Raw genomic sequence first — 22,524 nt, forward strand, 5'->3', positions numbered from 1 at the left:
TTTGCATTATTAAACGAAGACATTTGCTCCACTGAATCATTAACTTTAACTTAAAACTAAACATGTTATATATATATTTAATCAGGTATATTCTTTCATGTATAAATGATTCTATAGCCACTAGGTAAGAGCAATACATCTTTCTGATACCATTATTGCATTGCATGTGTACTCGATATAGAGCATCCAGCCCTGGGCAATCCTTTACGGAAGATTTGATAAACCCTAAGCAGACAACCTATCTAGCTTGTGTCTGGATCGTTGACCTCTAGAAACTGGAACAATAAGCATGTGTTGTTGTAAAACACCCAGTGAGCCACATTTTGCTGTATCTGTATGGAAAATTAATACAGATACAGTTGCAGCAAGGTTAAGCAAAGTGCCACTCTACTCTGATGGGACTTCCCTATGCAGTCATGATAAAATTTACTCGCAGCTAGTATAACTCTTAATTGTCTAATAATTTGGGAACTGAAATTTTCTACATTTCTGTCTCCTGCTGGTTTCAAGTTGCCTTAACTTGAAACCTAGTGTTATAGCTCCATTAAAGTGGAGCCTGTGCTAAAAGCAAAGACCACAGTTCTGTTCTTACCTTTTCGTTGGTCAAGATGATGATACAGTAACGACAGTGCATATCAAAGGGAAGGAAGAAGAGCTCCAGGTTTGAACTTCCTTTCACTTCCAGGTAAACAGTACGCATCGAGCAGAAGAATTCTTTGATGAAACTGGACCTAATTGCTATCAAAACATGACACAGAACTTGTTGACATATATGAACTACCATCCGAATAAAGCAGCTATTTGAAGTTAGTAAAATTTTTGCATCAATAAAAAACTATTTGAAGGGCCAGTATTGTGGTGTAGGGGGTCAAGCCACTGCCTGCAATGCTGGCATTCCATATGGCATTGGTTCAAGTCCTAGCAACTCCACTTCTGATCCAGCTCCCTGCTAATGCAACTGGGAAAGCAGCAGAAGATGGCCCAAGTACTTGGGCCCCTAAACGCATGTGGGAGAGCTGGAAGAATTTCCTGACTCCTGCTTCAGCCTGGTCCAGCCCTGGCCTTTGAAGCCATTTGAGGAGTGAACAAGTGGTTGGATGATAGCTCTCTATATATACAACTTGCGTTTCAAATAAATAAATAAATTTTAAAAAGATGTTCAAAGTTGGCTGGCACCGCAGCTCACTTGGCTAATCTGCCGCCGCTGCCGGCACCCCGGGGTTCTAGTCCTGGTTGGGGCACCAGATTCTGTCCCAGTTGCTCCTCTTCCAGTCCAGCTCTCTGCTGTGGCCTGGGAAGGCAGTGGAGGATGGCCCAAGTGCTTGGGCCCTGCACCCGTATGGGAGACCAGGAGGAAGCACCTGGCTCCTGGCTTTGGATCAGCGCAGCGCTGGCTGTAGCGGCCATTTGTGGGGTGAACCAACAGATAAAGGAAGACCTTTCTCTCTGTCTCTCTCTCTCTCACTGTCTAACTCTGCCTGTCAAAAAATAATATGTTCAAAGCATGAGCAACAATATGAGAAGGTGATACAGTTTTTATCTCAACTCAAATAACATGATGCATAATTATGACTATATTAATGATTCCTTAATAAAGAATTTCATAACAAAGGGAACCTCATTAATGTTTAAAATTAACCACAATATATATAGCAAAGGAGTCACTCATGGAAGTTCAATTTTTTGTGGACTATGGAATAGTTCATATTACATGTTCTAGTAGATTGCTTGAACTGGCAATGAAAGACTGTTTCGTACATGCAAACATGTACATATTTTTTTGGTAGTTCTAAAACAAGGCCATAAGTTCTTGGATGTTGCCTAGAATGTGGTGATATGGTAGCCAGACTTTATGACTTGATCATAACAAATTTTGTGGAATTCATTAGAGGTGAAGCAATATGATTTCTGACACTAGATCAAAAAATATAACACAACTTCCACTTAATTTTCTTTTTGGAATCACTTGCCTTTAGAAATAAACTGCCATCCCATAAAGAAGCCTGGGCCATGTGGAGAGGCCCTGTTTAGGTGTCCAGGTCAACAACCTCAGTTGAGGCCCCAAGCAAAAGACAGCATTGACTATCAGACATGTGAGTGAAGAAGCCTTTGAGATGATGCAAGCCTCAGTATCCACAAACAGAGTCCAGTCACCCCAGAAGTGTATGAGATATAATCATCATCAATTTTTATAGTTTTATGGTACTACCTTTGGCATGGTTTGTTCTTCAGCCACGGATAATCAGGACATTTCTATTCTCATTTTTCTACCCATCATTCTATTAATCTTTCATAGTTGTATACTTATTTCATAAACAAAAGAAATTTGTATTTTACTTACAGTTCTAAACTTGGTGATACTTATCACCTAAATAAGTTTAAACAGTTCAGAATCAAAAGTAGCATGAAGGCCATATAGCTAAACACATTATTAGCACACTAAGTCTCAGTGGTAAAAGGAAGAGATGTGGGCAGAGTTCTACTAAGGGTCATCAAGAGAACTCAGAGAAAACAACACTTCAGCCTCTATTCTGCCAGCAATCCTCAGGAATTGCCATTCTGTTGCCCATAATCACTGTGCATTGAATGTTTCATTTCATATTATGCTTTGCATATAAAAATCAGACATCAGAACAAACACAAATTTTTGATGTACTCACAGGTTTTTAAGCAATCTGGGGCATGGGAACAGCCCTTAGCAGTTTCACATTCACCGCTATTCACTCCAGCACTGTCACAAGAAAATAGGAAAACATCAAAAATGCTCAAAATACTTAATTAAATCTCATGGCTACATACAATATGATATGCAAATATCATAAATATATTTAAAATATCTTTTTATGCCATATCATTTTAGAGTTTAAAAATTAGGAAAACACAAAAAAGAAAATAATAATCATTCATATTTCTGCCATGTTTTGAAAATACTTGGTAAAAATGATTCCTTTTGACTTTCAAATACTATGAGTAGTTACACATTTGATAATGACCCTAATCCAGAGACTCAAAAAGTATGTGGAAGTTGCATTTCTGAAAATAAATTAACAGAGCATAGCTTGAAGCAACTGCCTTCCTTGAAAAGTTCCAGGTTTTCCAGACTCCATCAAATTTCCCCCACATTGCTCTTCTAGTATTCATGGTTACTCTGCACATTGAGCTGTCAATTAGTATTCACACTCATAAATACTGATTGCCTGATTTTTTCTGAGAATACAGAAACCTCATTTTTACTCGTTTTGGCATCTACTTTTGCCTGAATTTGATGCTGTAAAAATATTGACTATTTTCAGGTTATTCTAAACATTTCCATTTTTTTCTCCATTTGATTTTTGTGAACAACACTGTCTTTTCTTTTACTACATTAATGAGGTTATTTATTTGTTGCATTTACTTCTTGTATTATCCTGTGCTTTAATTCTACTCACAGACATTCTGATTAGCAGCTTAAGGAACTTTTTAAAAAGTAATGAACGTGTACTTTTTTATGTATTTTGGGCATTTTATAGATACTTTAAGGCTGCTCTAGACACAATAGATGGACATTTTAGCATTTATAAGGGAGAATATAAAAAGAGTAGAAAGAATATCAAAGAATGTTTATTATTTTTCCATATTAAGCTCTATTGTCAACTGTTTGATAGTGAGGTCTGGATAAAATGCCTGAAGAAAATCCATAGATTATCTCTAATTCTCATTTTTTTTTGTACTTGGAAAAACTAGTCCTTTAATCATTTTTGTCATCATGCATAGGAAAGCAGATCAATTTAGATTTCATGTCATTTTTCTTTGCTTTTCTTATTTTGTGGGAAACAAGTATAAACGTGTTTTTTGCAGAAATCAGAGTTGCCTCATCCCTCAAGGAGACTCTAATCCATAAAAAATGAACTACATATACTTTATAAAAACACAAACAGAAAATATTACAAATCTAGGAATTTGTATTACCTCTTTAATGAAATTAATGTTATTATGATTACTAGAGACATCACAAAATGATTTAATAAAATAATTTGGCTTGGAAAAAGTTCTGTTTTATCTGATTAATGTTCCTGAATCTAGAAATTCAATGTCAAACTCAACTTATTTACAAAATCCATATCATGAATATTCCAAAGACAGAAAAGAAAGCAAGTTAACTTGATTGCCTTTTTATTACTATCTGCTCCTAGATCCATGCTACCATTTTCCTAGAAGTTCATAAGTTATTATTCATGCTACAGTAATCATGCTTAAGCACTTGGTCCTAAGGAAGAAATAGCATCTAAAACATAATAATATAAAATGCTTTGAAAGAGGCAATGGACTATTTCCTGGCAATCCAGTAGTGGGCCAGTGTCAGGTAATGGAATCTATTTTTAGGTTCAAATGGATGATACTTCAACTCTGAAGTAGTGTTGTGCAACTCCTTTTAAGGTAAAATGAATAAAATGGCATTCAATTGGATTAAATACTCCTGGGAGTGATCTGACATATTATTCAAGCCTTTATCAAAAGGGTTAGAAACACCTTTATCATAAGCTTTCATGAAGTTACATATGTGACTTATTTATCCTTATAATTCTCCAGAACTAGGAAAAGTGCTTGAAGTGCCACTTAGAATTTTTTTTGATGTCTAAATAACTCAATATCACTTGGAAAAAACTACAAAGTCATATCACTACAAGAAATATTTGATAAAATACTCATTTCTGAGCACGGTTGTTCCATAGATCAATCTTACAGTGTGGCTGAAATCAATTTCCTTTGCTGATTCTTACCTGATAATTCTTTTGGATTTAATTACAATAAGAATTTCTTGAATGCTCTTATTATGCTTATGGGTCATGTTTCCATAAAGTAAAATGTGTGATGAATATAAAGCTTCATAATCCATGTAGTTATGAAGGTTCTTTTTTATATGTATCTCTAGCTTATAATAGCAGTTTATATAGAAGACATTTTGGGTTTTTTAAATAGGCAATTCTAACATTTTTTATGACAACTGAAAGATAATTTCAGCACTTTACTCCTCATTTAAGAAGAAGTAAATTATCATTTGGGGAGATATTAGCTGAAGTGAATCTGATGAGGAGTATCAGTATAGGCTAGATCATACCGTAGTTACAACTCAAATCTTAGTAGATTAGTATAAGAGTTTATGTCCTATTTTGGTAGATTTATTCATTTATTTTATGAGAGAGAGAGAGCGAGAGATCTTTCATCTGCTGCTTTACACTCTGAATAGCTGCAACAGCCAGAGCTGGGCCAGGCTGAAGCCAGGAGCCAGGAATTCTATCTGTAACTCCTAGGTGGGTGGGGCAGGGGCCCAAGTACTTAGGCCAATCATCTGCTGCCTTTCCAGGTACATTTACAGGAAGCTGAATCAGAAGTGGAGAAGATGGAATTTGAACCACCACTCCAGTATAAAATGCTGGCTTCACAGGGGGCAGCTAAATCTACCGCACCACAACACCAGCCTCAAATAAGTCATTTCTTGTCCATACTACATATCCATCCTGGGTATAAAGTACACTCAGAGATCCTTGGTGAAGGAGGCTCCCCTTCTATATGTTTCTATAAGATTATGGAAAGAAAGAGACATGAAAAAAGTCCTTACTGGTTCTTAACAACATACAGCACTTTTCCTCACATGCTATTGGTTGAATGAGTTATATATTCCCACATAACTTCAACATTAGGAGAGTTGCCATGAGTTTACAAAGAGGAAAATAGGAACATTTGTAAAACACCTCTAAGAAATTCAGTTGGGGGTAGGGAGGTGGGCAGCTGGCACTGTGGCGCAGGGGGTTGAAGCCCTGGCCTGAGGCATTGGCATTCCATATGGGCGCCAGTTCGAGATCCTGCTGCTCCACTTCCAATCCAGCTCTCTGCTGTAGCCTGGGAAGGCAATGGAGGATGGTCTAGGCCCTTGGGCCCCTGCACCCACGTGGGAGAACTGGAGGAGGCTCCTGGCTCTGGATTGGCATAGCTCCAGCCCTTGCAGCCAGTTGAGGAGTGAGCCATCAGATAGACCACCTCTCTGCTTCTCCTTCTCTCTCTGTGTAACACTTTCAAATAAATAAATAAATCTTAAAAAAAAAATTCAGTTGGTACATGGAGATTTTTGTTAGCCTTCTGTTGTTCTCATGTGCTATCTTGCTGATTAAATCTTGAGATCAGGCTAGAATTTTATTACTGCAATGTTTACTATATTGTACATTATATAAAGAAAATCATAGAAGTATTACACCAGACTCATTATCGTTGTGATTTAAAATGCATGTCTAAAATTTTCGTGTATCTGGAAATTTGTTCAAGAAAAACATTAAGGAGAGCTTTAAAGCCAAACATGATGTGTAGAATTACTAAATCTTAATTTATTAAGACATATTTAAAATCAAAAGACCTATTTTTGCCAATAAAGCCATAATGATGAAAATAATAGGTTATATTATTTGTATTTCTTTTCATGGATACCTCAATAACTGCCATTTCTTGTTTAGTGACTAAACCCTAGTTTTATATAGATGAGTATGTGGAGGAATGAGTTTCCTCTTTTTGTTAAAGATTTATTTTAAATAATGATCAACAATATTTGGGACCATCGTCGACATATTTCTTAAGCTGTAGTTCATGCTGTTTTGGTAGTTACTTTGGATTAGTATTTCCAAGGTTTCATTTTCCATTAAAATTAAATTTGAATGCTTTCATACTTGTTCATTCCATTTTATTTTGATTGGGGAAGCATACCATTAAAATGATATCTGTACTTGTAGCTTTAGAACTCTTGTCTTCAATAAATCTAGAACTTTGGATCTACTTATAACTATTCCAGATTATATAAAAATTCTATAATTTGAGATATAGAATCCCTATATAACATTCATACCATGAAAGTAGACTTAATTTTGTTGTTTGTTAAATTATTTTGAGCTATTTATTCTTACAGACACCTGTAGCATTTCTTTGGGATCTGATTTTAGTTTAAAAAATGATACTGTAATTTTTTCACAATTAATATGAAAAAACTATGTTAAGGAAATTCATGTAAAGTCTATGATCTCAAAGCAGCTACTTGGTCAAGAAGCAGCAAGGGACTGAAAAAGAATTGTTTACTGAACTATTTTTAGCAGTACTAATATTTTATATCTACAAAGAACAAAACACAAAAATCCCTATAATCCTCTTAGATTTTAAACAAGCTTAATATTTTTAAATTTTATTTAATGAACATAAATTTCCAAAGTACAGCTTATGGATTACAATAGCTTCCCCCCTATAACTTCCCTCCCACCCACAACACTCCCCTCTCCCACTACCTCTCCCCTTCCATTCACATCAAGATTACCTTTCAATTATCTTTATATACAGAAGATCAATTTAGCATATATAAGTAAAGATTTTAACAGTTTGCACCCACACAGATACACAAAGTGTAAAATACTATTTGAGTACTAGTTATAGCATTAATTCACAATGTACAACACATTAAGGACAGAGATCATACATGAGGAGTAAGAGCACAGTGACTCCTGTTGTTGATTTAACAGAGATCACTTTTCAGTTAAATTTAAACACCTAAGAATAATTGTGTATTAATTACAGAGTTCAACCAATAGTTTTAAGTAGAACATAAAAAATACTAAAAGGGTAAAGTATACTAAAAGGGTAAAGTTCTTTTTTTGTTTGTTTGTTTGTTATATAGTTTTTTTTATTTAATAAATGTGAATTTACAAAGTGCAACTTTTGTATTATTGTGGCTTCTCCCCCCCAACCTCCCTCCCTCCCGTGGCCCTCCCCTCTCCCACTCCCTCTCCCATCCCGCCCTTTATCAAGTTTCATTTTCAATTACCTTCATATACTGAAGATCAACTTAGTATATACTAAGCAAGGATTTCAACAGGCTGCACTCACACAACCGCACAAGGTATAGGGTATTGTTTGACTAGTAGTGTTGTTTTTAAGTTTCATAGTAAAACACATTAAGGACAGAGATCCTACGTGGGGAGCATGTACCCAGTGACTCCCGTTGTTGATTTAACAATTGGCACTCTTATTTATGACGTCAGCAATCACCCGAGACTCTTGCTATGAGCTGTATAGGCTATGGAAGTCCCTTGAGTTCACTGACTCTGAACTTGTTTAGTCAAGGCCGTGTCACAGTGGAGGTCCCTTCCTCCCTTCAGAGAAAGGTGCCTCTCTCCTTGATGGCCTGTTCCTTCTGCTGGGGTCTTGTTCACCAGGATCTTTCATTTAGATTGCTTTTTGCCACCATGTCATGGCTTTCCATGCCTAAACAAGCTTAAAGTTTTCAAAAACATTTTTGAAAGGCAGGAGGAGGGAGATGGGAGGCGAGGAGAGAGAATTTTCCACCTGCTGGTTCACCTCTCAAATGCCTACAATTGCCAGTGCTAGGCTAGGACAAAGCCAGGAGCCTGGAACGCAGTGTGGGTCTCCGATGATTCCATGTGGGTGGCAGAGATCCAAGTACTTGAGCTATTATCTGCTGCCTTCAAGGATGTGCAGAAGCAGGAAGTTGAATCAGAAGTGGAGTAACTGTGACTAGAACCAGGCACTAAGATGTGAGATGTGGGTGTCCCAAGAGGCAATTTCATCACTGCACCAAACGACTGCTCTAATCCTCTTACTCTAATGGCATCTATAATGCAGCCTTATGACTCAGTGCATTAATTCATGTTTTATTGTTCAACAAAGTAACCAGGAAAGGAAGCCTGAATTCTTAGTTAAATAGGAAATCAGTATTCAATAAAACAAATGCAGTGAGACAAAAATTATTTCCTGTTTTAACAACTTTTCCACAGAAGAACTATGAAGAAATCAAACATAAAATACATGCAATTTTTATGATCTCCCCAAAGCACTGACTGAAATACAATTCACCTTTAGAAAATACAAACTATTCTCATTTTAGTTTTAGCAAGATCTACATGAAGGACTATAATGATTGCTAATGATCTTAACAATGGAAATTCCTATGTTATCGAAGGAGATGTCATCAGATTGCCTCCTGATGACACTGATAACCATCAAATAGTACAGAGACAAATAAAGGCAAAAATAGTCTAACAATATAGCAGTAGCAGTTAATACATACCTACATTTCACTAATAGAGACCTACATAATTTTCTTTCTGTCTGAATTTCTTTAGTCTGGGTAGTAGTTTTTTTTTTTCTTAATATTTCACTTTAAAGAGCTACTCTATAGTTTAAATCAGATGAAAAACATAAAACAATCTAAATTTTTAAAATTCAATTTTTATAGTCAGAAAGATGTCAACGTTCCTTTGTAAACTATAGAGCTCATAAAGTAAATGAAATTAGTATAAATTCAGTCAATCTTCATTATTTATTCTATTCTGTATTTGCAATTTTCACTACCTTCTAAAATATATTTTTAACCCCCAAATCAATACTTGTGTCTCTTTCACAATGTTCAAAGACATATGGAAAGTAGCAAAAGTTGTAGTTAGTGGAAAGCAGCAAAAGTTGTAGTTAGTGGAAAGCAGCAAAAGTTGTAGTTACTGGAAAGTAGCAAAAGTTGCAGTTACTGGTTGTGGCAGTTCCCAGTTAAGTCAAACTCAGGGGCCAGATGGACAGGGTTTGAATCCTTTCCTGGCACCTGTTAGTCACTTAACACATTTGAACCTTGTTTTCCTTTTGTGAAATAAAGAAGATGGAATCTGGCTGGATAAGTTTTTTTTAGGATCTGCAATTATAATCTATACTATTATACATATTTTTCCTAAGAGCAATAGTTTAGTGCTCACTAACTGGGTGTTTGTGACAATATTATAGTACATGACTTCCACAAATAACGAAAATCTGTTATATTTTATCAAGTATATACTCAATTTTCATGCACATGAACTTAGTAACATAAACATTTGGATAAGAATGAGAATGATATAAATTAAACATTTTGAATAAGTAAAAACAGTCTTGTAATTATATATATAACAAGTTTCCTTAAGTACTAATTTCTCAGAACTTTTCTTCAGATAATTAGGAGCAAAAAATATATAAATATTTACCCATAGCTCATATATTGTCCAGATTCTGATAATTGTGATGGTTTATACAAAAATGTTGGGGATTCCACCAAAATGACACTGAAATAAATGAAGAAATAATTAGTTTTAATTCTACTGCAACAAAATTTAGATGAGCACAAAACATTCTTCTTTTACTTTTTCCCCATCATTTATAATATATAATAATCAAATAAGAATAAACAGTTAAATATCCATGTGTTATTATTATGCAACTCAAAAAATATGTATGACAGAAAGAAGGGAAAGATCTAGAATGAATATATGAGAACTCTAATATTCTTTTTTATGAAAAGGCAATACTGAATTCTCTATGTAAGGAAATTCAGAAATAAATGACTGCCCGAATTATATTCCACAAACATAGAGGAAAACATGCACTGGTCTTAATGCATAGCCAGAGCCATACACATTTCCTAATTTCTAATCTTATTTCCAAATAAGAAAAATATTTCTGTCACGAGTGTTCAGATGTGAGCAGCTAATTAGTACATTCATAATTGTACCACCTTCTGAAATCACAGTTTTTCAGTACTACCTAGGTGACAATGCTCATTCAAAAAAAAAAATTAGAGCGTATATTAGCTGTGGATTGATGTGTTGGAAAACACACAAAATGAATATGGTATCCTCTCTGCCTTAGCCTACCTGCATTGTAGAAGGAGGCTAGTATAAAAAAAGATACTCTAGCAACAGGTGAAGGATATCAGGACCAATGTTGCCAATGATGTATAATTTCACCTTCAGAAAAGAGCAATATAATATTGTACAATATTGTTAAGAGCAGATTACCCAAACTTGATTTATCAAAAGAAATTCTTTGTTGTGTAACAATTATTGAGAGAGTTTTTTCAACATGGCAGAATATGGAGGGAATTTACTGCTCTAGTCTAGTGGAGGATAGCTTAAAAAAAGTAGAGAGAGTACAATCTCAGGGAAGGGTTATGGAGGAAACGGCAGAGGAAACTCCATACAAACTGGGGGGAAAATGTGGACCTACATGGAGGGTATGGATGCACACAACTCAGGGCTCCAATAGCCTAGAGCCTCAGCACCAGCCCTGGAGAGTGAGGTGAGAACAGACTGCAACAGCCCAAGCCACCAGCAATAAAGCTGCAGGAAGGGCCTGGATTGGAGCCCTGTGGGGGACGGTGTACCTGCGATCTTAGAGGGAGAAAAAGGGAGGTATGTTTCTCTCTCCCCAGCCCCCCACACCGGTGTCCTATAACTATCCAAGAGAGGGTGGGCTCCATTTTTGATATTACATAACAGCTGTGCCAGCTCCTCTCCATGCCCAGAAACCAGCCAAGACAAGATGCCTGAGTCTGGCTGGGAGAATTGACAGGGGGCTGGGTGCTGGTGATTGAGGTAGCCATGTGGGCTGGGACTGTGAAAACACTGTGACTGAGTAAGAGGGTGCAGGGTGTGGTTGGGACTTTGGGTAGTCACTGTGGGTGGCTCCACATGCCCAGATTCCCTGGTAAGAGTCATTGCTGCAGGATCTGTGTTCACACTGAGGGCTGCATGGATCCTTTGTGAGGTTCTTGTGGCAGAGCAGATGAAAATTGTACCTACTAGAGCTAGTACCCAAGCATTCATCCTCTTTGAGGAGAGGAGGTGAATGTGAGAATACACCAACAGAGCAGAACAAATCTCCCTCTGATAAAAAAAAAAGAGAGAGAGAGAGAGAGATTTACCACACCCAACTTGGGTGTCACCTTGAACACTCCCCTCACAAAGGAGCACTGAACAGAGCTCTCTGACCACACCTAGCATATGCCTCTCGGTATTAACTGAAGGATCAGACACTCCACTAATCCACAGAGGTATAGACCAAACATAAAAACCATTACAGGTGGGAAAAAACAACCAACAAGTATCATCAAAAATGCCTAATAATAAACGCAGCAATTCAAGAAACAAGAATAAGGAAGACAACATGATGACCCCACAAGAACATACAACTTCAATATTAGAATATAAGATGAAAAGACTGAAGAAATGCCAGAAACGGAATTCCAAAGAATTGAATCATAGGATTACTTAGAAGCAATCAGAAGAAAGTTCATGAACTAAAGAAATCTATACATGATGTCAATAAAAAAATTTTCCCATGTAATCGAGATTTTAAAGAGAAATCAAAACCAAATATTGGAAATGAAAAATTCAATAGAACAAATGAAAAATATGGTGGAAAGCTTTAAGAATAGATTTGATGAGGCAGAAGAAAGAATATCTGAGTTAGAAAACAAATCTCTGGAAATTTAACAGGCAAACAAAAAAAAAAAAAAAAGAAGAAATTAGAAAACTAAAATATAGTGTTGGGGAATCCTCCCAAAATCTTTCTATGAAGCCAGCATCACCTTAATTACTAAACCTGAAAAAGATACAACCGAGAAAGAGGACAACAGACCAATTTCCCTGATGAATGTAGATGCAAAAATCCTCAAGAAATTACTAGTCAATTGAATATCACAACACATCAGAAAGATCATTCACTTAGACCAAGGTATTCAGGGATAGTTCAACATTTGCAAATCAATCAGTGTGATAAATCACATTAAATTGAAGAACAAAAACCATATGATTATCTCAATAGACACAGAGAAAGCATTTGATAAAATACAACACCCTTTCATGATGAAAACTCTAAGCAAAATGGGTATAGAAGGAAAATTCCTGAACACAATAAAGACAATTTATGACAAAACCACAGCCAGTATCCTATTGAATGGGGAAAAGTTGGAAGCATTCCCATTGAGATCTAGAACTAGACAAGGATGCCCACTATCACCATTGTTATTCAATATAGTCTTGGAAATTTTAGCCAGAGCTATTAGGCAACAACAACAACAACAACAACAACAAAAACAAAGGTATACAAATTGGGAAGGAAGAAGTCAAACTATCCCTATTTGCAGATGACATTCTATATATAGGGGAAGGCAGGTAAGGTGGAAATAATCACTATATTGCTACAGTTGTATTTATGAAATGTATGAAGTTTGTATTCCTTAAATAAAAGGTTTCTGGGGAAAAAGTAAAAAATAATAATAATAAAAGTTATTGAGTCCCACAATAGTAGTTTTACAATAGAAAACAGACCAGTAATATCAAGTAATAAAATATGTTTCATTCTTGATAAAATACACACATACAGAAGAATACACATGATGGCATGTACAGAATGGAATACAATACTTTCATTTTTCCTAATAATTGATGCTAGCATCGAATTCAATTCCTATGTTTTAGAGTGATATTTCTGATTGATATATCAGATTCAATTTCTTTGTTTCAGATTGATATTTGTGCTGCTTTCATGTAAGAATTTTATGGAACTATATGAAGGCTAAATACAAAAAATTTAAAGACAAAATTAACTATAATAATATGTGAATCATGAACTTTGCAACAAATATGGCAATCTACCAGATTCACCTATATCATTATAAACTTAGGCGAAAACATATAAACTTAGGCGAAAACATAAAGAAGTATTTCTCTTCAGACAGTAATTTAAATTTAAATTTAAGTAAGGCACTAAATTCTCATTTAAAGTTCATATAAAATTAAGAAGCAGAGAAACATTCAATTTCTCTTTTTTTATAAATCCAAAGTGAATCTTTGGGCAATTTATTTTACTGATAATTTGTTCTGACTATAGGACAGTTACAAGGATAATACAATTTAACACAAACATTAAAAGACTAAGCCAATGTAATACATACTAGGTTTTTCATATGTTGTACATGTAGAATTCTAATACAAAATAACATCCTATATATTTGTCTGAAAAGTGCCTGCTGAAATATAATAAAAAGCTTTTCCATAAAATATATAGAAATATTAATGTAAAAGTGAAATACCAACTACTTAATAAAATGAAAAAAATTCTATCATATGACTGCTGTTTCTAAATCAGTGATTCCCATATTTCAATGTATAATAACAACCCAGATAAATGGCTAAAGTATGTATTACTAAGGTCCTACTTGCCTGAATTTTGATTCAGTCCATCTGAAATGGGTTCCAGGATACTCCATTTAAAACAAGTTCGCCATATGCTTTGATATAGTTTGCCCAAGGCTTAAAGGTTGAGTAATGCTAATCTAAGAAATTGGTCTTGGGGCTGGTGCTGTGGCATAGCAGGTAAGGCCGCTGCCTGCAGTGCTGCATTCCCATATGCACACCGGTTCGAGTCCCAGCTGCTCCACTTCCAATTCAGCTCTCTGCTGTGGCCTGGGAAAGCAGCCACAGATGGCCCAAGCACTTGGGCCCCTGAACCTACGTGGGAGACCCGGAGGAAGCTTCTGGCTCCTGGTTTCAGATTGGCACAGCTCTGGCCATTGCGGCCAGTTAGGGAGTGAACCATTGGACAGAGGATCTCTCTTTCTCTCTCTGTATCTCTCTGTCTCTGTCTCTCTCTCTCTGCCTCTCCCCTCTCTGTGTAACTTTCTGACTTTTGAATAAATAAATAAATCTTTAAAAAACTATTAAAAAATCTGTCTGTTCTCTGTCTCTCTGCTTTTAAAAAATTGTTCTAATATTAATGTACAAACAAATCCTTTGGAGATGTTCTTAAATGTAGACTCTAACTCAATTGAATTGGAGTGGGCCTAAGATTCCATTTTACTACAAAGCTCCCCAGTGAGGTTGATGCTGCTGATTTAAGGATTTCTCATTGAAAAGTAAAATATTCAGAATGCTACTGTCAAGGACAGAGGGCTCCCTTCTCCCCAGGCTCAGTCTCCCATTTGGAGACCTAGCCTTCTGGCAAAAATCGGACAGCAACTATTCTCAATCTTCCCCCAATATTAGCAGCTGAGATAAAGTTCTGAGCAAGAGTAGCTGAGAACTGAGTAGCTCGCTTTTTCTATCCAGCAACCTCATCTGAAACAAAGGAACCCCAATTTCCTTTGCTCCAGCTTGTAAAGTTGTGGTTCTATGTTGGGAGAAGCCAGCTAACATATCCTGAGCTCCTACCTAGCACTCTGTAACTAAAATTGGGGGTTTACTCCGAAAGCAGTGCATCATTGTCCCCATCCCCAGCTCCAAAGCCGTGGATTAGCTACTTTATCTGGAAAGAGTTACAGGCCATAAAAGAGAAAGCTCCTAATTTGTTCCCAAAGGAACCAATGTCAACAAAATGTGAAGAAGTTGAAGCCATAGTATGCTCTCAACAATCGTACAGGTAGTGAAACACAGTTGGGGGATTGGGAGATTGAATGAAGAGCCAAGCTAAGTGTAGGTTGAGGAAGACAAGGAAAAGACTGCTAGGGAGGACCCTCTTGGAGTCTCAATCACTGACTTAGAGAAGTGTTATTTCAAAAGAGCATGAGTTTAGTGAGATTAATCTGAAGATCAATTTATGCCCCTCTGGGGCATTGGAATTAATGGAATTTAACAGCTGGGTATAGTCAGAAAAAGAGACAAAAGGAGTTCTGTCAAAGCCGGAGTCATCCCAGGGTAACTTTGGGCTGTGGCCTTTGATAAGCACATGGGAAGTTTCACACTGCATGTGTAGGTTTGGGCAAGGGGAGATAGACATCACTGAAATAACCCAATGAGTCAGTGGATAATTAGAAGAAAAAAATGATGCTATCAAGCTGTGGGAGGATGACCAGCACCCAGAGTTACTATAATATACTTTTGAAAATGTCCAGTCTCCCTCATAAAAATTAAGTAAAATACACAGAAACAGAAAAGGATAACAGAAACAGCCTGTTCACCTGACCAGAACAGCCAAAGACAGATACCAAATTACCATTACAAACATCTTCAAAGAACTACAGGAAACTATGATTAAAGAAGTTATAGAGAACATGTAGCATCAAATAGGAAATAACAAAAAGAAATTATAAAAAGAACCAAATGGAACTTCTTCTAGAGTTTGAAACTACAATAGATATATACAATTCAGTAGAGGACTCGGCAGCAGATTTGAACTGACAGAAAAATGAATTGACAAACTTGAAGACTGATAGATTTTAGGCAATCTGAAGAACACAGAGAATAAATTAAATAAAATAAACAAAATCAAACATATATATCAAAGATACACCATTATGTGAAAGAATATGTAGGTAATGAAATTATCTGGAGAGAAGTGAGAAAGAGGAAGAGAAAAAAAAAAAATATATATATATATATAAAACAGAAAAGTGAGTGTGAAGGATACTGGAGCATGCTACAAAAAGTACTCCAAGGGGGCAGAATAGTGGTTCAGAGAATTAAGCTGTGGCTTGTGGTACCTGCATCCCATAACAGAATGCTGATTAAAGTCCTGTCTCCTCTGCTTCTGATCCACCACCTTGCTATTGTGCCTGGGAAGGTAGCTATTGATGGCCCAAATACTTGAGCCCCTGCGATCCATGGGGGGAACCTGAATGGAGTTCTGGGATCCTGGCTTTGGCTTGGCCTAGCCCGATCCATTGAGGCCATTTGGGAAATGAAATCAGTGGATCAATGTCGATCTCTCTCACTCTTTCTTTCCCTCTTATTCTATTTGTCAAATAAATAAATAAATAAATAAAAGCATTCCAGATGCTAGCATGAATAGGGACAAATAGAGAAAAATAGAAATGACAAATAAGAAGGCTAGTCTAACAATAACTATAAAAATACACTTGCTGGGCCGGCACCGTGGCTCAACAGGTTAATCCTCTGCCTAGTGGCACCAGCACACCGGGTTGTAGTCCCGGTTGGGGCGCCAGATTCTGTCCCGGTTGCCTCTCTTCCAGGCAAGCTCTCTGCTATGGCCTGGAAGTGCAGTGGAGGATGGCCCAAGTGCTTGGGCCCTGCACCCCATGGGAGACCAGGAGAAGCACTTGGCTCCTGCCTTCGAATCAGCGCGGTGCGCCGGCCGCCACGCACTGGCCGTGGTGGCCATTGGAGGGTGAACCAATGGCAAAGGAAGACCTTTCTCTCTGTCTCTCTCTCTCTCTCATTGTCCACTCTGCCTGTCACAAAAAAAAAAAGAAAAGAAAAAAAATACACTTGCTGAACTGTTTCCCTCAAAACTTCATATATTAAAGCCATAACCCCTAGTATCTAGGACTGTGACTATGTTTTGAGGTAGAGTCTTATAAATGGATGATAAATTTCAACCAAAGAGATCAATATTGGTTCCAATTTAATATGACTGGTTTCCTTAAAGTAAGAGGAAATTTGGACAAATAGACACTGTGATTGCATTGTTTGAGGCTGATGTTAGACATAAGATATTACAAGTAAAAGGAACTACACTATTAAATTTTCTAAGTACAAAGTTCTCAACAAAATACTAGCAAACTAAATCATATAGGACATAAAAATATAGAAAAGTGTTATAAGAGTATGAAATGGTGACCTTTTGTGAAACAATTTGAGAATCACTAGTCTGATAAACAGGCGTAGGAGTTAGGAAGCTGGTCAGCTAATCCTGTCACAGTTAGATCTAGGCTAGAATGTCTTAGTTGTTAAATGGAACACTAAATTTTGATCAAAAATGATCAAATCTCATTATTGTACTGACCAGATATATGTGGAGATTTATGTTGAAGTTTAATGTATATTTAATATGATTGTTATTAATAATTCTGATCATTTTTGTTAAATGTAACACTATAGATTGGGTAACTTGCTGTTGTACTGATTTCAATTTTCAAATAGTCTTCATATGAATTAATCAGCATGAAATTATCATTCTGTCTTTTTAAGATTTTATTTGAAAGAGAGAGAAAAAGCGATTGAGAGAATCTTGCATTTTCTGATTCTCTCCCAAAATGCCCACAAAAACCAGAGCAGAGTGAAGCATTTGGGTCTCCCATATGGTAATCACGGGTCCAAGTACTTGAGCCATCACCTGCTACTTCCCAGTGCCCATTATGTGAAGCTGGAATCAGAAGCAGAGCCAGGACTCAAATTCAGGCACTCCAATAAAGGACGCAGGCATCTCAAGTGACATCTTAATGACTATTAAGCTAAGCACCTGCGCTCATGGTATTTTTTTATTTCAAATTTGTAACATAATTATACAATGGCTATATAACATATAATAGTATAATAATAAAATACCCATTATAAAATATTGACTTTACAAATTTTGGAGTTTATTTGCCCATTGTTCAAGTTTGAAAAGCATACTCATACAAGGAAGGAGAGAGACAAAATTCCCCAAGTAATAATCTTAGCTCCCAAGAAGTAACAATTTAAATTCAATCTGAGATGGTTCATGCAGAGTCATGAAAATATAACTATTTTTTTGAGAAACCCTTATCTGTAACAGTCTCCCAATTCCTGGAATATTCAGGTTTTCTTTAAGCTTTAATACTAGCATGCAAGACTAAATATATCCTACTTCTCTCTGAAGAACTGCAGTTGGCCATTTTGATTCATTTCAGGGTATACTTTAATATTAGAATAACAGCACATGTTATGACATTTTTTGTCTCTTAAATTTGAATATAAACATTAGTGAAAAAGTCCTCATTAACAGATAGAGACCACAAATTCATCAATAACTACCTCAATAAAATAATTTTTGTTTTATCAACAATGATTTATATTTTCAATAAAAATCTACCATAACTCTGGGCAAATGGTGATGAGAAGAAACTATTCAACACTAAAATAAAAAGTGTATATATAACTTTCAGTCTCAGTAAAAATATTGTTGTAGGATCTGATTTCTAAAGTTAGAGGAAACAAGAGTTTCTAATTTAATCAGTACATTAGGTACCATCTTCTTCAACATGTAAATTTCTAGAAAGTAATTTTTCCATTGTATTATATAATAGTTAAGAATTATATTATCTTTTTATTTCTAATCTGTGTTGTAGTTATCAAACCTCAAAATTGATATATGCACATTAATATACAGCATTCATTTAGTCATGATGCCCTAGGTAACAACATATTTCCTGGTTGAATCAATATTTCAGTCTTGTGAGAGGCAGCAAGATGGCGGAATAGGCAGGAAGCACACTTAGTCCGGGGGGAGAGAAAGTTTAATATAAGTGGAGATACTGCAGGGTCAAGGAAGAGTAGGGGAAGAAACAGCAGAGGAAACTCTTCCGGAACTAGTGATTCACAGTGGACCTGCGTGGAGAGCGTGGGAGCCCAAGTTCGGGACACCAGCGGCAGACTCAACGCACCAGCGCTGGAACGCGAGGTGAGCCGAACCTCCATAGCCCGAGATACCAGCAGGCAAGCGGAAAGAGGAGGCTAGAGGGAACGAGGCTTGAAACTCCGTGGGGAAAAGTTCACCAGGCTAACTAGAAGAGAGAGAAAAAAATAAAAAAAGTGACTGATACGGACACAAGTTTCTCTCTCTCCGCTCACCTCTCAAAGGCGAGCAAGACAGAGCAGGCGCCATTTTGGACATACGTCATAAGCAGGGCGACCTCAGGTCTGCACCAGCCCTGAGCCTAGCAGAAAAACCTGACTCTGTGGGGAGGGGTGAAATAACAGGAGATTAGCATCTAACTTGGCAACCCAGTGGGAGACTGCAGGAGAATTGGAGCCCACACTGAGGGCAGCAGAGATTCCCTGTGTGGTCCTTGGGAAAGAGCTTCCGATCTCTGGCTCCTGTGGGTATATCATTTGCCTGCTAACTACCTCCAAGTACGTTCAGCTGTGCGGAATTACTTCCCTTTTAAATCAAAAAAAGAAAGAGAGATTTACCACACCTAACCTGGGAGTGTCATCCTTGACACACCCTCAACCCTGAGGAACCAAACACAGCTCTCAGTCCACACTCATCTCAAGCCTCTAAGGCTCCACCGAAAGCAGACAGTCCACTTAATATAGAGCCATAGTGTAACAAGAAAAAACACCACAGTGAAGAAACCAAATATCTCCAACATGCCAAACAACAAACGCAAAAACCAAGCTAACAAGAACAAGGAAGACACTATGACACCCCCAAATGAAAAAGACACCCCAATTCAAGACTATGAAGATGATGAGATTGAAGAAATGCAAGAAGCGGATCTCAAAAAATTGATAAGAACATTAAGAAGTTCTCAAAAACAAATTCTTGAACTACAGAAATCCTTCATGGACAAGATAGAAAATCTCTCTCGTGAAAGTGAAATATTAAGGAGGAATCAAAATGAAATGAAACAACTAGTGGAACAAGAAACTCTGATAGTGACTAGAAATCATAATGAAATGAAGAGTTCAATAGATCAAATGACAAACACATTAGAGAGCCTTAAAAACAGAATGGGCGAAGCAGAAGAGAGAATATCAGACTTAGAAGACAGAGAACAGGAAAGGAAACAGGCAAACCAAAGAAAAGAAGAAGAAATTAGAAATCTAAAAAATATTGTCGGGAATCTACAGGATACTATTAAAAAACCCAACATTCGGGTTCTAGGAGTTCCTGAAGGCATGGAGAGGGAGAAAGGATTAGAAGGCATTTTCAGTGAGATACTAGCAGAAAATTTCCCAGGTTTGGAGAAGGACAGAGGCATCTTAGTACAGGAAGCTTATAGAACCCCTAATAAACATGACCAAAAGAGATCCTCACCACGACATGTTGTAATCAAACTCACCACAGTGAAACATAAAGAAAAGATCCTAAAAGGTGCAAGAGAGAAACATCAGATCACTCTTAGAGGATCTCCAATTAGACTCACAGCAGACTTCTCATCAGAAACCCTACAAGCTAGAAGGGAATGGCGAGACATAGCCCAGGTACTAAGAGAGAAAAACTGCCAGCCCAGAATACTATATCCTGCAAAGCTCTCATTTGTGAATGAAGGTGAAATTAAGACTTTTCATAGCAAACAGAAACTGAAAGAATTTGTTGCCACTCATCCTGCCCTGCAAAAGATGCTTAAAGATGTCTTACACACAGAAACACAGAAACATGGTCACCAGTATGAAAGAAGGTAAAGGAAGGAAACCTCACAGCAAAAGATCACAGGAAGCTCAATTTCTCTTTGACATAGAATTAAACTCTGATGCTCTGTTAAAGCAATGTGTTAAAGTAATCTATTATGTTCTCTTGATGTCTGTTAAATTCTAATTGTTCAAAAACAGCTGAATTTTTATTAAGAGCTATGGGTTATTTAAATATGTGCTTTTTTCAAAAATTTGAATAATCACCTTGTAACAATGATCAAATTTGGTCTATGTTATGTCATGATTTTAAGAAATCTTATTTCAACCAGATATGTTGGAGACATGATAGTTATCTTAATGAGAAAGCCCCAGAGGCTTAAAGGGTTAAATACTTGTAAAATCCTACAGGTGCTTTCAAAAATACTGTGAAGTAAGCAAATGCCTCTTGTTGGTTGATGAGTTTATAATTTTAAATTGTCAGCAAGCGATCTAGGACTTGCTCCCTCATTTCTCTATTCTAAGCCCAACTTGTTCTTTCATTTCTCTATTCTCTTCAAGGTAGGAAACTAACTCTATTATGAAGGAATCTGTAGGATGCACAATTTAATCTTTAGACCTTATAAAAGAGATGGCTAACATTTTTCTGCAATAGCATAGCCAAAATAAGAACTCAAATAATAATCTCATAGCTAGATTCACTTCGCCATCAGCGAAGTATACAGTAAGTAGAAAAAACCTCCCTTTCAGACCAAAGGGAAAGAAAGTTTTAAAGTGAGAATATAATTTTCCTCATGGGCATTGTCTACCTTAGAAAAACTACTACAGAACATGCCTGTGACTATAGACTTGTAGTTCAGGCCACCGAAGATTAGAGATGGGAAACGGGCACTCCCTTGACTTGCATCCTCTGGTCTGCTTTAACACAAACCAGGAGGAAAAGAAAGCTCGGCATCAGAAGCAATGGGTGGCAGGCCTATTAATGGCTGATCTGTACAGTGATCTGCCCTCAAGGAGACCCAACAGGCCAGTCCACTGCAGTGGCTTTCAATGTGGTAAGCCTGGGCTTCAGCAGAAGTCAGCTTGTGAAGAGCCCTGGCAGCTCTGCCAAGAGTTGGATCACTGGAAATGGACCTGCCCTGGAGTCGAAGGATGCCCAGGTCAGAGCCACAGATCTTATTGGCTCTAAGCTGAAAAGCCCTTCACTCAGCCCAACTTCCAAAGTGACCACTGCAGCTGAGGGGATGGTCAAGTAGGGTCAGCAACATTGCAGGCAGAACTGTAAATTTCTTGTTAGAGATGCCCCCTGCCTTTACCTGGCCAGCTCTCCTCCCAGGCCAGCCAAGTAATGAAAGTCAACAGAGTGCCTTCCCCTAGGAGGTTCACACCTCCCTTAGGATATACCCCATGTGAAGAGATAGATAGGTCTGGGCCTCTGAATTTACAAGGCCTGAAGCCCACCAGATTATTATCAAGCCCCTTCTATCAGGTTCTATTTGCCTCTCAATCAGAAAACTTAATTGTAGCTTAGACAGCACCTTTCTTAGCTCCTCTAATAATGACTCTGTCCTTTGTTCTAGGCCCTGTCTAGTGCACTTGGGCCTCATTCCTTTGTAATCATAACCTCTACTCTACCACCAAT

The 22,524-nt window shown here is 37.1% G+C and overlaps 1 protein-coding gene across 1 annotated transcript in view; it reads right to left on the reverse strand.

Moving 5' to 3' along the window:
• The window catches only part of CFAP47 (cilia and flagella associated protein 47), a 380,737-nt gene that overhangs the window by 178,619 nt on the left and 179,594 nt on the right, over nucleotides 1-22,524 (reverse strand). The window contains exons 40-42 of the mRNA XM_062183128.1: nucleotides 10,035-10,112; nucleotides 2,661-2,731; nucleotides 593-738 (exon numbers count right to left, since the gene is read on the reverse strand). Of these exons, the coding sequence (XP_062039112.1) occupies nucleotides 593-738; nucleotides 2,661-2,731; nucleotides 10,035-10,112 (295 nt within the window). The remainder of the gene's footprint in view (nucleotides 1-592; nucleotides 739-2,660; nucleotides 2,732-10,034; nucleotides 10,113-22,524) is intronic.

This window comes from Lepus europaeus, chromosome X (genome assembly GCF_033115175.1).
Source record: "Lepus europaeus isolate LE1 chromosome X, mLepTim1.pri, whole genome shotgun sequence".
Classification (NCBI taxonomy): Eukaryota; Metazoa; Chordata; class Mammalia; order Lagomorpha; family Leporidae; genus Lepus; species Lepus europaeus.